General features: G+C 44.1%; 1 protein-coding gene across 2 annotated transcripts in view; it reads right to left on the bottom strand.

Annotated features, from left to right (window-relative positions):
• The window catches only part of RPIA (ribose 5-phosphate isomerase A), a 61176-nt gene extending 52851 nt beyond the window's left edge, over positions 1 to 8325 (bottom strand). For both annotated transcript variants that reach the window (XM_073610996.1, XM_073610995.1), the window contains exons 1-2: positions 8237 to 8325; positions 2069 to 2202 (exon numbers count right to left, since the gene is read on the bottom strand). In XM_073610996.1, the coding sequence (XP_073467097.1) occupies positions 2069 to 2161 (93 nt within the window). In that variant the 5' untranslated portion in view covers positions 2162 to 2202; positions 8237 to 8325. The remainder of the gene's footprint in view (positions 1 to 2068; positions 2203 to 8236) is intronic.
• Between the last annotated feature and the right edge of the window lie 6160 nt (positions 8326 to 14485).

Below are 14485 nucleotides of genomic sequence, written 5' to 3'. Positions count from 1 at the left end.
CTGGCTGAGGGAAGAAGGTCCTCACCCAAGATTTTAGAATACATGGCCCTGTCCATTGGCCCCTCAGTGCGGCAAAGTCAGCCTACCTTTAGCAGAGAAATAGCCCCAAAGCATAATGTTTCCACCACCATGCTTGACTGTAGGGAAGGTGTTCTTAGGGTTAGTCTGCATTTTCCTTCCTCCAAACATGGCGAGTCTAGTTAATGCCAAAAAGCTAAATTTTGGCCTCATCTGACCACAGAACTTTTTCCCAATCATTTAGATATTTACTGGCACACGTCAGATGGGCCTGCATGTGTCTTCATGAAGGGGGACCTTGCGGGAGCTGCAGGATTTCCATCAATGGCAACGTATTGTGTTAGCAATGGTTTGTTTGGTGACGGTGGTCCCAACTGCTTTGGGATCATTCACAAGCTCCTACAGTGTAGTTCTCGGCTGATCCTTCACGTTTCTCATGAGCACCCCCCCCCCCCCCCCCCCCCCAAGAGGTGAAATCGTGCATGGAGCTCCAGACGGTGGGCAATTGGTTATTTTGTATTTCTTCCATTTGCAAATAATCGCTTCAACAGTTGTCTCCTCACCAAGCTTCTTGCTGATGGTCTTGTAGCCCATTCCAGCTTTGTGCAAGTCTACAATCTTGTCCCCGATGTCCTTTGACAGCTCTTTGGTCTTGCCCATGTTGGTGGGTTTGAATGGAAGAAAGATTCTGTGGACAGGTGTCTTTTATAGACCTAATGAGTTGTCGTTGGTACCACATACTGTAGCCAGTCTGTGCGAGCCAGAATTATTGTTGGTTGGTAGGGGATCAAATACTTATTTTACTCACTGAACTGCAACTCAATTTATAACATTTGTATTGTGTGTTTTTTCTAGATTTTTGGTTGATATTCTGTCTCTATCATTTAAAATACACCTATGATAAAATTATAGACCCTTCATTTCTTTGTAAGTGGGCAAACTTACAAAATCTGCAGGGGATCGAATAATTAATTTTTACCCACTGTAGGTTTCATCTCTGTGCATCACCTGAGGCCAGTCACTTCACTGGGTATATGTAAGGGTTTACAACCACTTTAACAACAACGACCACAACATACAGGGATATACAATGTAATACTGACATATAATCATACACATAGGTTGGACTTGATGGACTCGTGTCTTTTTTCAACCTCACCTACTATGTAAAATTCTGACCATGTGTAAGGTTCAGCAGTATATTTTCAAACATTCACCTGAGCTGTCTGTATTGATTATGATTTAGGCTAGGTTCACACTTGTGCGGTGTGGGGGGTTGACCGCATTCAATTTGGACAGGAATTTTTTCAAATTACATATTTTTTTTGCAGTGCGATTTGAGCCCACTCATTTTGTATAGCTCAAATTGCACTGCATCAAAATGATGCAGGACCCTTTTTTTTTTTTTCCCGCACCGTAATTGGGCAATCTGATTCTGCCAAACACACTGTTTTGCAAGCAGTTTTGGGTTGTCATTAATTTAACATTAACACCCGCAACAGTTCGCATTAACGGAATGCAATCAGGATGCAGTGTGGGAAACTAACAGGAACTACTGCAAATCCCTGACTGCATCAGTGTGAACCTAGGCTAAGGTATATTTCAAACTGCCCTCCTTCCTGAATGATAAGTATGGGAATGTAGACAACTCAATAGAAAAAACTAATCCAACATAGGGGACCCAACAAATCTCTCTGAAATGGTATCAGATCTCAGTCCTTGCTTGACTCCGAACTAAGTTTCAAAAGCAGAGAAGATTGGTGACAACCAGATCCAGAAACCCCCAAGCCTGTACACATAAAAAAACCTCAAGGAGCAAGCACGCATCTTGTTGTAGAGTAATGCCGGTACCCTCAAATTGTTTTTGAATAAAGGTTTGTCGTTTTCTGGACCTGGTTGTCACAGATCATCTCTGCTTTTGTATGGGAATGTCGGGTGTGATAAGACCTACTGTGTAGACAGTTGGACAAAGCATTTCAACAGAAAAAAGTGTCCTTTGGGATTTTTAAAGCATTAGATATGGATTGTTATGGGACAGTTCAGAACACACCTTAACGTGATTGTCCACAGCAGCACATCCCGCCAGTCTCTTGGCCTCTTCCGTCATCCTGCAGATGGTGGTGAGCAGCCGACGCTGGATCATGCAGGTGTCACCTCTGGAGATCTGATCGTTCAATGTCACAGCTGTCCGGGGGAGAGAGAAGGAGAATGAGAACAACTAGAAGTAGAAACTCCTGTCCTTGTCTGCACTGCTGACTGTTAGCTTTCTGTATTAGCAATTAATTCTTTATCAGAGTTGCTGCTCATGTTTGGATACACCCTTCTGTATAACAAGCAAGAACTTGGCTGAGATCCTCACTGGTCACTGAAAAGCAGATATTGAAAAAGAAGAAGCTGCTGAAACCCTTGAATACATCTAGTTATGGGATGGCCAACATGGACATTATTTACTTCTGAATGACTTGTATGTAGAAAAAGCCTATCTGGATGTTTAAAGCAGCTCAAAGCAACTCAGAAGCAGTCAGGTGCAGTTTTAAAGTAATCCAAAGCATGTCATGGGCAAGCAACATAAAAGCATACTGCATTTGGCTTGTGGAGTCTGTCCTCAGGGCAGTAAAATTCATATTTCCCCACACTGTCCTCAAAAAATAAAGAAATAAAAAATTAAAAAGGAGAAAACTCTAATGGTGGGTTAAAGGGTTAGTTCACCTTTACAGAAAAAATGAAAAGGTGAACTAGCACCAGACAACCAGACCCCTGGTAGAACACCTTTGGGATGAATTGAAGCGGAGACTGCGAGCCAGGCCTTTTCATCCAACATCCGTGCCTGACCTCACAAATGCGCTTCTAGAAGAATGGTCAGACATTCCCATAGACACACTCCTAAACCTTGTGGACAGTCTTCCCAGAAGAGTTGAAGCTGTTATAAGTGCAAAGGGTGGGCCAACTCAAAATTGAACCCTACGGATTAAGACTGGGATGTCATTAAAGTTCATGTGCTTGTAAAGGCAGGCGTCCCAATACTTTTGGTAATATAGTGTACAGTATCTCACAAAAGTGAGTACATCCCTCACATTTTTGAAAATATTTTATTCTCTCCATGTGACAACACTGAAGAAATTATACTTTGCTACATTGTAAAGTAGTGAGTGTACAGCTTGTATAACAGTGTAAATTTGCTGTACCCTCAAAATAACTCAACACACAGCCATTAATGTCTAAACCGCTGGCAACAAAAGTTAGTACACCCTTAAATGAAAATGTCCAAATTGGGCCCAAAGTATTAATATTTTGTGTGGCCACCATTATTTTCCAGCACTGCCTTAACCCTCTTGGGCATGGAGTTCACCAGAGCTTCACAGGTTGTCATTGGAGTCCTCTTCTACTCCTCCATGATGACATCACAGAGCTGGTGGATGTTAGAGACCTTGCGCTCCTCCACTTTCCATTTGAGGATGCCCCACAGACGCTCAATAGGGTTTAGGTCTGGAGACATGCTTGGTCAGTCCATCACCTTTACCCTCAGGTTCTTTAGCAAGGCAGTGGTCATCTTGGAGGTGTGTTTGGGGTCGTTATGTTGGAATGCTGCCCTGCGGCCCAGTCTCTGAAGGGAGGGGGATCATGCTCTGCTTCAGTATGTCACAATACATGTTGGCATTCGTGGTTCCCTCACTTTTGTGAGATACTGTATATTATACTTACTTGCTCTGTGCAGGGGATTTGCACTGAGCAGCCCGGATCCTCCTCTTCTTGGGTCCCCTGCTGTGCTCCTGGCCACTCCCTCCTGCCAAGCGCCCCCAAAGCAAGCAGCTCTCTCTTCTCACTAGCTGTGATTGATAGCAGTGGGAGCCAAAGGCTCCTGTCTCAGCCAATGGAGGAGGGAGAGTACCCAGAAAGCTGAGGTCCTCATGCACATCCCTGGATCAAGATGGGGCTCAGGTAAGTATTAGGGGGGCTGCTGCACAGAAAAGGTTTTTCTGAGCCTTGAGAACCACTTTAAGTGCCCCAAATTTTTTAATGTATGTACATAAAAGTACACAGGAGCATGTCCTCTTTGCTTACAGCATATAACCAACAGTGCATATTTTGCACATAAGCTACCATATGGAGAATCACAGCAATATTATTTAGTGACCCAAGTGAAATGTCACAAAATACAAACTATTGGTGGACAATCTGTCAGGTTTGGGAAAAACTGCTTCATTATATTATATCATATAAACAGTGGTGTGATCTGCAAAACATCTTGCTACATTTCCCAAACCTTACCCAATCAATGTTGGGTGATGACTGACCATATCCGCTAAAGTTACTAAAGAGGCTTTGTTATATGAAAACAGGAACTTCACCCCGACAACTAATATAGCTACCCTATGCAACCAATCTGAATATACCATGTGTTCCTGCCTGAGTGAATTAATTCTAAAAAGTTGCTATGGGTTAATGCATTTGAAACAGCATGCCCTTTCCAAAAATCACAGCTTTATGATAAACACAGTACAATCTGAAAGATACAACAAAGACCGTGAGAAATCTGGTCATCCTCGCTATGACCTTCACCCAGACTGAACCAACAAATTATTATAGCATGCATAGTACAAGGCCCATTCACATTCTTCCATAATTGGTATCCAAGATATTTTCCAGGAGGCCAATATCAGTAGAATTAAAGTATGACTAAACCCACATTGTAGAAAACTATCAATAAATAGTGTATTACATGCTGTTCATACTCACCCAGTCACTACGAGATTCATTTTCTGTATTCTGCTGCTCTATCTTCCCCTCTTGACCATGTCCCCAATTCAGCTAGGGATTTTGCTGCTGTGGCGGCAACTCTGCACATGCTCAGTTTTCAGTGAGGTTCTATGCTGGGCATTTCCTCCCTATCACAAATCTGAGCAGCCCATGTGACTATTGAGTTACATATGTGGGCGTATACATAGTGGTAAAGACAACACACTCCCTCCCTCCTCCATGTCCACTAACCAGCTAAACAACATGGGGTGGGATATTACATGTAGATTAATGGAGGCTTCACCTTCCTCTTATTCTAAGACACAGGCTGGAGGGGCATGACACAGCCCGTGACTGGCAGAAATCCGCCCACACCATGTTATTTCCACAAAACAATAAAGATTTAATATCAAATATATATTTGTATGGTGAATTAAAACAGCTTATTCAAAAGATTTATTTTTATCCTGTATGCCAAAAGCAGTTTTTTTTTTTGTTTTTTTTTTAAAACATGTGACCAACAGCAGAGGTCTAGAAGCTCCTCCTGCTTATGTTTCCCAGCAGACAGGCTGGGTGAGATCTGGGTCATGTGACAGCTGTATATCGATTAGGAAAAAAGGCACTACACAGCCAGGCACACAGCATTTTCAGTCATCTTCCTTTGGTTTCCACGCATCCGATTTGCATGACAGGAGACTGTGACCGTCTCTCAATGGAGCCAGTTCACACAAATCCGTAACGGCCCGTAGTCCGCATTGGGAAAGGGTCCTGTTCGTCTTTGGCTCTCTTTCAGGTGTGAATTCAAGCAAAAATTTGGGCCTGATTCGCACCTGAATCAGTGTATAGGAACGCGCTGGACACCCAGCCGCATCAGTGTGAAACCAGCCCTACTCAATACAATATATTTATAAACCTGTGCATAGTGCTCACTGATTACTGCTGCTGGATGAGAAATGCCTAAATGACAATATTTTACTGAAGAATTAAAGCCTAATTACCAGGTTTACTATCACTTTAAATAATTTGTATGGTCCAAGCTAGATAAAAAAAAAAAAAAAAAAAAAAAAACTATCCATAACAAAGTTATTCTGGCGCTGTATCGTTCTGATAGACTAAGTTAGAAAGGTGGGCAGATGATGTCACAATCCTCAACCAATCAGAGGATGCCTTGTGTTCAATGATTAAAAAAAAAAAAAAAAAAAAAAAAAAAAAAAAGTTATTCTAGTGCTGTCAGCGCTATATCATACATCATCAGCTACATTCAGTGTGCAGCGCTGTGTTATTACAGCATCATGGGAGACTTTGTGTCTGCTGCCTGAACAAGATTGAGATGGGTTAAGCACTTCTGAGGCATTCAGAGGATCCCTTGTATTTTCCTCTCTTTTGTTATGCAGATTATATTACAGTACACAGCAGTGCCACTAATAGATGCCTAAAAACCTGCCAAAATGTGTTGCCAGGATAGTATAGTAGAATAGTAAGAACCCTCCAAGCAGCCTGGACAAAGCATCGGGTATCTTTCTGAGCGCAGTAGATAAGTCATCCTCCATGGGAGATAAAAAGCCTGATGACATGTCTGCTCTGACAGGGAGAGAATACAAGTGAATAACAGCACACAGTTATCCTGCAACATAAGGCTGTACTTAAAGCAGTAGTAAAGTGTGTGTGGGGGGCAGTGGTGTAGCGTGGGTTGTCAGCATCCGGGGCAAGGCAAGTCATTTACGCCCCCTAACCTGTGGACTTTTAGCACTCCCCGAGTCCCTTCAAATACAATAGTACTGACCTACCTGATTCCTATACTGACCACTACACTAACCTACTTGATTTCAACACTGACCAACCCGATTCCTTTACTGACCACTACACAGCTCACACTATACTGTCCTGCCTACAGTCTCTCTCTCCCCCCTCCCCGGGGCCAGTAACAAGACTCTTACGAGGGAGAAGGAGGGAGGCTCACATTTTTGCTTCTCGCCCCCGCGCTCTGGCTGCTGCCATGTTCAGTGCACTGTGATTCGGCGTCATGTGCGGAGGCAGGACTTCAGGAGCGATCGCAGACAGGCCAGCCCTACGCCTCACATGACCCCCATACGCCCAGTCACAGGGCGCCGGACACTTAACACAGCGGTCGGAGCGCGGGGGACACAGGAACTTGAAATTAGGAGGAGGCAGTCAGTAGTGACACATACTGGCGCCCCCCTAAATGTCACGCCCGGGGCCACGGCACCCCCTGCACCCCCCACGCTACGCCACTGGTGTGAGGGACCTTCCCCCTGCAAGTTAATGTCATAGTGTGCATCACATACTAGCACATTATGAGAGGCTTACTTTAAAATGAAGCCCTCAAGCGGCACACTGTCACCACTGGCAGGGCTTCCATCTTCACCCGGAACTCCAGGTTTGCAGGCTCTGGCTGTTTTCTACAGCAACAATGTTCGATATCGATTTCTAATAGATTTGTATCAATCCTGTCCCCAAAAAGGCGCTTACTGCACTTATCCAATTATACAAACAGTGTGGTCAGTATTGGGTGAAATAGGAGGTCCCCAGATATGTCAATGGTAACAAATATTACCTACTGTCTGCATTTTACACTGTCTCTGCAAAAGGGGGGAGCCCGCCTAGGCCACTCCAAAAAAGGGGGGAGCCCGCCTAGGCCACTCCAAAAAAGGGGGGAGCCCGCCTAGGCCACTCCAAAAAAGGGGGGAGCCCGCCTAGGCCACTCCAAAAAAGGGGGGAGCCCGCCTAGGCCACTCCAAAAAAGGGGGGAGCCCGCCTAGGCCACTCCAAAAAAGGGGGGAGCCCGCCTAGGCCACTCCAAAAAAGGGGGGAGCCCGCCTAGGCCACTCCAAAAAAGGGGGGAGCCCGCCTAGGCCACTCCAAAAAAGGGGGGAGCCCGCCTAGGCCACTCCAAAAAAGGGGGGAGCCCGCCTAGGCCACTGCAAAGAATAAACCCTCTTTACCCGCCTCTACCACTGCAAAAGGGGAGCCCTGCTTCTCCCACCTTTGTCACTGCCGAGGGGGAGCTCCGCTTACCCTGCCTCCAATACTACAAAAAGGGGAGCCCCACTTTTCCTGCCATTTTTATCACAATATAATGGCGATTTCAAGAATCCTTCTTTTCATAAATTAACTGGAAGTTAGTGTGATAACTTTTAATCAAACTAGTTCCCAGCAGAAATCCGATTGGATTATACCGAATGAAACCTTCCTGTGTTGTGTCAAAGTATCATTTTCAATTTAAAGATCATCTGAAACCATTAAATCTGATTGGTTATCATAACAGAACGAAATGACCCTTCAACAATCAACAAACACACTAATACGTTCAGATTGCTTACAAACATTCCCTACAGAGAAGCAAAATGATACAACACATCACCAATGATCAGAGTGAATACAGAAGAGAACAATCAGCACAATGTGATCTCCTATCAGTCAGGATAATATAGGATGGAACTCACTGCTCTGCTACACTTACTATGGAGAGAGATCCTCAGCTTCTAGCAATGTGATCACCCAGCACACACCATGCTGCCTTCCCAGTAATGCAATGGGATATGTGATGTCAGGGAGGGGGAGGGGACAACCACAAGCCTGCAATCACAAAGAAGTGACATTTTACTTTATTATCATTGCAATCAAAGGGGGTGTCTTGTGTATCTCTCAGCTGCTGTACGTTCACAACGCTCTGCTGTGCAGGAACCTGTCCTGTTTTGTATTGTTTAGAACTTTAGATAAATAAAATGTTATGTTTTGCAACATTGTACCTTGTAGATAAAAGGTGCTTTTCCCGATTTGTCCACTAGAGGGCAGCAACGAATCTGCAATGGGAACAGTAAATGAACTCAAGTCAGCCAAGACCTTTAGTTTTGGATAGAGTAGGGATGGGTTAGAACCCCTGGAAGAAAAAAAATCGCCATCTCTGTTTATTTAAGTGGAACATTATCTGTTTCTAGTTTGACGGGCGGTGCTGCTTGTATAACTCTGCAGCTCAAGTTATAAATGCAATGGCTGCAAAGTGAAGCCTTTGTCAGCCTTTAACCACTTCAGTACCAGGCACTTACACCCCCTTCCTGCCCAGGCCAATTTTCAGCTTTCAGCGCTGTCGCTGTTTAAATTGCTACACTGTACCCACACAGAGTTTTTATCATTTTGTTCCCACAAATAGAGCTTTCTTTTGGTGGTATTTGATCACCTATACGTTTTTTATTTTTGGCTAAACAAATAGAAAAAAAAAACCTAACATTTTGAAAAAAAAAGTTTTTCTTTTGTTTCTGTTTTTGTAACTAAGTACATTTTCTCCTTCACTGACGGGCACTGATAAGGCGGCACCGATGAGGTGGCACCAATGGATATTTTTTATTATTTTTTTCCTTTCACTTGCTGTTTTGTCTCTAGAACAGGAAACAAAGAACATGGGGTGGGGTTCTCAACATTTTATTTGGCTTTAGATACACTCCAGGTTCTTCATGAGTAGAAATGTGCATTATGGAAAAAAAAATCATTTTGTTTTGTTTCAAATTCATTCATTAAAGTAGAACTATAGGAAAAACCTTTTTTCTCATTTCAGATACAGTAACGGAGGGTTATAGCCCCTGTCAGATTTTTTTTCCCCATCTGTGTCCCATTGCAGAGATTTCCCTTCACTTCCTGTCCAATAGCCACACAGGAAGTAAGAGGAAATCTCTGCAAATTAAGGGAAGTTCTTGGGGACCCCTAGGTCACCAGAACTAGTCTCTCCATTGGAAGATTTCCCCTCTATTACTTTTCTGGGGACAACCCAAAATTTGGGATTTTCTTTTACTATCACTTTCAATGATAGGGACAAATGACAGGACAAATACAGAGGGTGAACCTCTATAATGGGAGCACAGACAGCAATAACAATTGGTCAGTGTTCTAATCCCTCTCCACTCCATCCAAAACAAAACAAAAAATGTTTGCTTTTAGTATACTTTAAGGTAATCATTTTGTTTATATCCGTGCCCTAATGATCAGTGCTTCCCCATCAGTGCCAATCAGTGTCCATCAGTGCAGCATATCAGTGCCCATCAGAGCCGCCTTATCAATTCAGCCTCATCAGTGCCTCTTCATCAGTGCAGATTATCAGTGCCCATCTGTGCAGCCTCAACAGTGCTGCTCGGCTCATTAGTACAGCCTTATCAGTGCCCATCATCAGTATAGCATATCAATGCAGCATATCAGTGCAGCCTCATCAGTGCCTCTTCATCAGTGCAGCTTATTAGTGCCTATTAGTGCTGCCTCTTCAGTGCCCATCATTGCAGCCTCATCAGTGCCCATCATTGCAGCCTCATCAGTGCCCATCATTACTGCCTCATCAGTGCCCATCATTGTAGCCTCATCAGTGCCCATCATTACTGCCTCATCAGTGCCCATCATTCCTGCCTCATCAGTGCCCATCATTGTAGCCTCATCAGTGTCCATCATTGCTGCCTCATCAGTGCCCATCAGTGCTGCCTCATCAGTGCTGCCTCATCAGCACCCATTAGTGCAGCCTATCAGTGCTGCCTCATCAGTGTCCATCATTGCTGCCTCATCAGTGCCAATCAGTGCTGCCTCATCAGTGCCCATCATTGCTGTTTCATCAGTGCCCATCATTGCTGCCTCATCAGTACCCATCATTGCTGCCTCATCAGTGCCCATAATTGCTGCCTCATCAGTGCTGCCTCATCAGCACCCATTAGTGCAGCCTATCAGTGCTGCCTCATCAGTGTCCATCATTGCTGCCTCATCAGTGCCCATCATTGCTGCCTCATCAGTGCCCATCATTGCTGCCTAATCAGTGCCCATCATTGCTGCTTCATCAGTGCCGATCAGTGCTGCCTCATCAGTGCCCATCAGTGCTGCCTCATCAGCGCCCATTAGTGCAGCCTATCAGTGCTGCCTCATCAGCATACATCAGTAAAGAAAGTGAAAAAATGACTTATATGCAAAGTGTTATAACAGAAATGAAAAAATAGGGTATTTTTTCAGTTTTCATTGTTGACAGGTATAGCGCAGGCACCCAGAGCTGACCCATAGGGGTTGATTTATTAAAGGCACATAGACTGTGCACTTTTGCAAGTGCAGTTTGCTCCTGAGCTTAGTAAATTAGGTAAAGCTTCACTTTACAAAAAATACCCAATCACATGCAAGAAAATAAAAAAAACAGCAATTTTACTTGAACATGATTGGATGATGGAAGTCAGCAGAAATCTCCCTCATTTACTAAGTTCTGCAGCAACTGCACTTGCAAAGTGCATAGTCTATTTGCCTTTAGTAAATCCACCCCACACTGTACTTGCAGAATTTTTCAGAATTCTCTGCTTTGCCCGAATGCTGGGTGATTGTGATTGAACAAAGTCTCAACATTTCTTCAGTTTGCTGTAGTTTGTCTGCTCTTATGGAGGAGCTCAGGCGTGTTTAGTTGATAGTCTGGACCCACTTGAGCCCACCAGGAAGAAGTTCCTGCACAAAGCCAATCAAAAGCAGACGAGGCATTCTCTGCCACACGCAGGGCTTTTTTTCAGCAGGAACGAGGGGGAACTCAGTTCCACCACCTCTGGCTCAGGACTTCTGCTCACTGCTCACCACTATCACTTGGTAAGACTGAAGTCAAGCTTCTGCATTTACAAGTGATAGCTTATCTCTCAGTAGCTCCCACAGGTCAGATCTCCTGCGCAGATCCCACTGAGTGCCGGACAGGGACAAGGGAGATACAGAACAGGTGCACCCTAGGTGGTCTTCATTATTTCCCTGGTGACCAATTGTTGATGCTCCTACTGCACGATCTCCCTTGCAAGTGACTGTAGTATAGTATAGTATGCTGGGAGGTACTACAGCCGGATAGGTGCTTCAGCTTAATATTGCAACAAAGGTAAGACATATGACAGATGGTGGAGCTTTTAAGGAGGGGGGGGGGAGATGAGGTCAGTGGAGGGAGGGGTTGTATGCAGAGGGAAGAGCTACTATTTGATGCCTTTTGGCAGGTATGTGTGTGTGGTGGGCATGGTTGAGTTCCTGCACCTATTCTCTGAGAAAAAAAAGCCCTGGCCACACGTATACATGTCCTTGTATACAGTACATGCAACTGCGGAGCAAGGAATGCCTTGGCTACTTTTGATTGGCTTCGCGCAGTGACAGCTTCCTAGTGGGATAGCTGAGGTGGGTTCAGACCAGGATCCAAACACAAGTGAGTTAATCCCTACCTGCCCTCTCCAGCCTCCCTCTGAGGCCCGGTTCACACTGGTGTGACATACGCTCCGACATTGGGAGCACATGTCACACGACACGTATAAATCAATGATTCCCTATGAGAGCCAACGGTCTTAACTGGTTCGACTTGTGTCAGTCTGACTTTGAAAAAGATTCCTGCACTACTTTGGTCCGACTTGGGCATGATTTCAGCCCATTGCAGGTCGCATCCAAGTCAGGTCATCATCTTAAATGATCCGACATGTGGCACGCAACTTGTGCCTATCAGTGCTGCCTCATTAGCATACATCAGTAAAGAAAGTGAAAAAATTACTTTTATGCAAAATGTTATAACAGAAATGAAAAAATAGGTTCTTTTTTCAAAGTTTTCTTTTTTTTTTTCCGTTTGTTTAGCAAAAATAAAAATCCCAGTAGTGATTAAATGCCACCAAAAGAAAAGAAAGCTCTATCTGTCTCCAATAAAAGATAAAAATTTCATATGGGTACAGTGTTGCATGACAGCGCAATTGTCATTCAAAATGTGACAGCGCTGAAATGTGACAGCGCGTAGGATCTTGAAGGGGAACCCCACGCCAAATTAAAAAAAAAAAAACAGTGTGGGGTCCCCCCAAAATCCATAGCAGACCATTATCCGAGCATGCAGGAAAGGAGGGGAGATGAGCAAGCACCCCCCCCCCCTCGTGAGCCATACCAGGTCACATGTCCTTTGTGTCCCCCACCCCAAAGAACCTTGTCCCCATGTTGATGGGGACAAGGGCCTTTTCCCGACAACCCTGGACAGTGCTTGGTGGGGTCTTTAACAAGTGGGCCCCCAGACCCCCCCTATGTGAGTGAGTATGGGGTACAATGTACCCCTAAACTGATATAAAATAACAAAAACAGTGCTGCGCTACTAAATATGTGATAGACGGGGTGTAGAATTAAGAGCACGGGAGATACCTGGCATTCAAATAGATAATAGGTTTGATAATGAGTAGGTCACAAGCATTTTATCCAGAGTCACCAGACTTTGAAGAATCATTCAAATGTATTATTTAGGATTACTAATAATTTCTTGTTAGCCATAATGCTGTTTATCTAACTTTTAAAGGGGGGTTCCGGCCGTTTTTTTTTTTTTAAGTAAGTAAGCAGCTACATTGTAGCTGCTGACTTTTAATAAGGACACTTACCTGTCCAGCGAGCCCGCGATGTCGCCCCCCCGAGGCCGATCCGTCTATCGGCGCCTCCATCCTAACTAAGGGAAACAGGCAATGGAGCCTTGCGGCTTCACTGCCAGTTTCCTACTGCGCATGCGCGAGCGGCGCTCTATGAATGTCCCCGTTGTTTCCTGGGACACACACATGTCCCAGAAGGCAACGGGGCTGCTCACCTTAGGAGGAGGAAGCGCCGCAGAATAGGAAGAGGCAGATTAGGAAGACTGCCTAGCAACAGGGGTTTCAGGTAAGTTAAAAAAAAAAATTTTCAAATGTTTTTTTTTTTTAATTTTCTTAATGAATTTTAATGCCATTTCCTTTTTTAGGGTGGACCTCCACTTTAATTTCTTCAAGACTCAGAAAGGGGTTCTTCCACTCCAGACTTTGGCTATTGTCATTTTGGTGGCAGTATAAATATTGGTAGCAGGAGTTTTTCCCACCTGAAACAATGCCGGGTTTATTAAGTATTACTTCCAATGTATTTTTGCGCAGGTTTGTATTAGGCATTGAGCAAATATATAAGATCACAAGATTATCCCCACACACGGGCAAGTCAACCATATACTGTATGTACCATTGTAAATTCACAATGCTTTCATTGCTGGAGTAAGAAGGATAGAGTCAAGGATTGTAACATTTGTTTCTTCTGCTCCATCGACCAAACATAGGTTGCTATGCCCTGCAATATTGATACAGGGGGTTGCCCGCTCAGCATGAGCACCATTCAGAGAACAAACTTTATTTCAGTGAATACAAGACATTCTCTTACTGGACAAAGTGGACCACCCCACTTCCTCCTCATCCAATCAGATCACACTTTGCATTCATTGAGAAAGTGCAAAGCGTTCTCTGAATGGTGCTCATGCATAGGAAATGACGTCGAAACATAGAAAAGTGACGGCTGAAAAAGACGGAATAGTCCATCGAATCTGCCTATTTTTTTTTTTGGGGGGGGGGGTCGTGATTTTTTTTGTCTGAGTATAGACCTAATGTTTGTCCCAAGTTTGTTTGAAGCCATTTTACTGTTGACTGTCTCACTCCCTCTGTTGGTAGTTTATCCCAAGCATCAACTACCCTTTCAGTAAAATAATACTTTCTAAGATTAGATTGAACTTTCCTCCAGTTAGTTTGAGGTCATGTCCACATGTTCTTGATTTTGGTTTAATATTGAAAAAACTGCCCTCCTGAACCTTATTCACCCCCTTGATGTATTTAAAGGTTTCAATCATGTCTCCCCTTCCCCTTCTTTCCTCCAGACTGTATATATTAAGTTCCTGAAGTCGCTCTCGATATGTTTTATCCCCCAAACCTTTTGCCAT

Source organism: Aquarana catesbeiana, linkage group LG01, assembly GCF_042186555.1.
Source record: "Aquarana catesbeiana isolate 2022-GZ linkage group LG01, ASM4218655v1, whole genome shotgun sequence".
NCBI lineage: Eukaryota > Metazoa > Chordata > Amphibia > Anura > Ranidae > Aquarana > Aquarana catesbeiana.
Note: the sequence above shows the minus strand (reverse complement) of the source record. Positions and strands in the feature narration are given on the sequence as shown.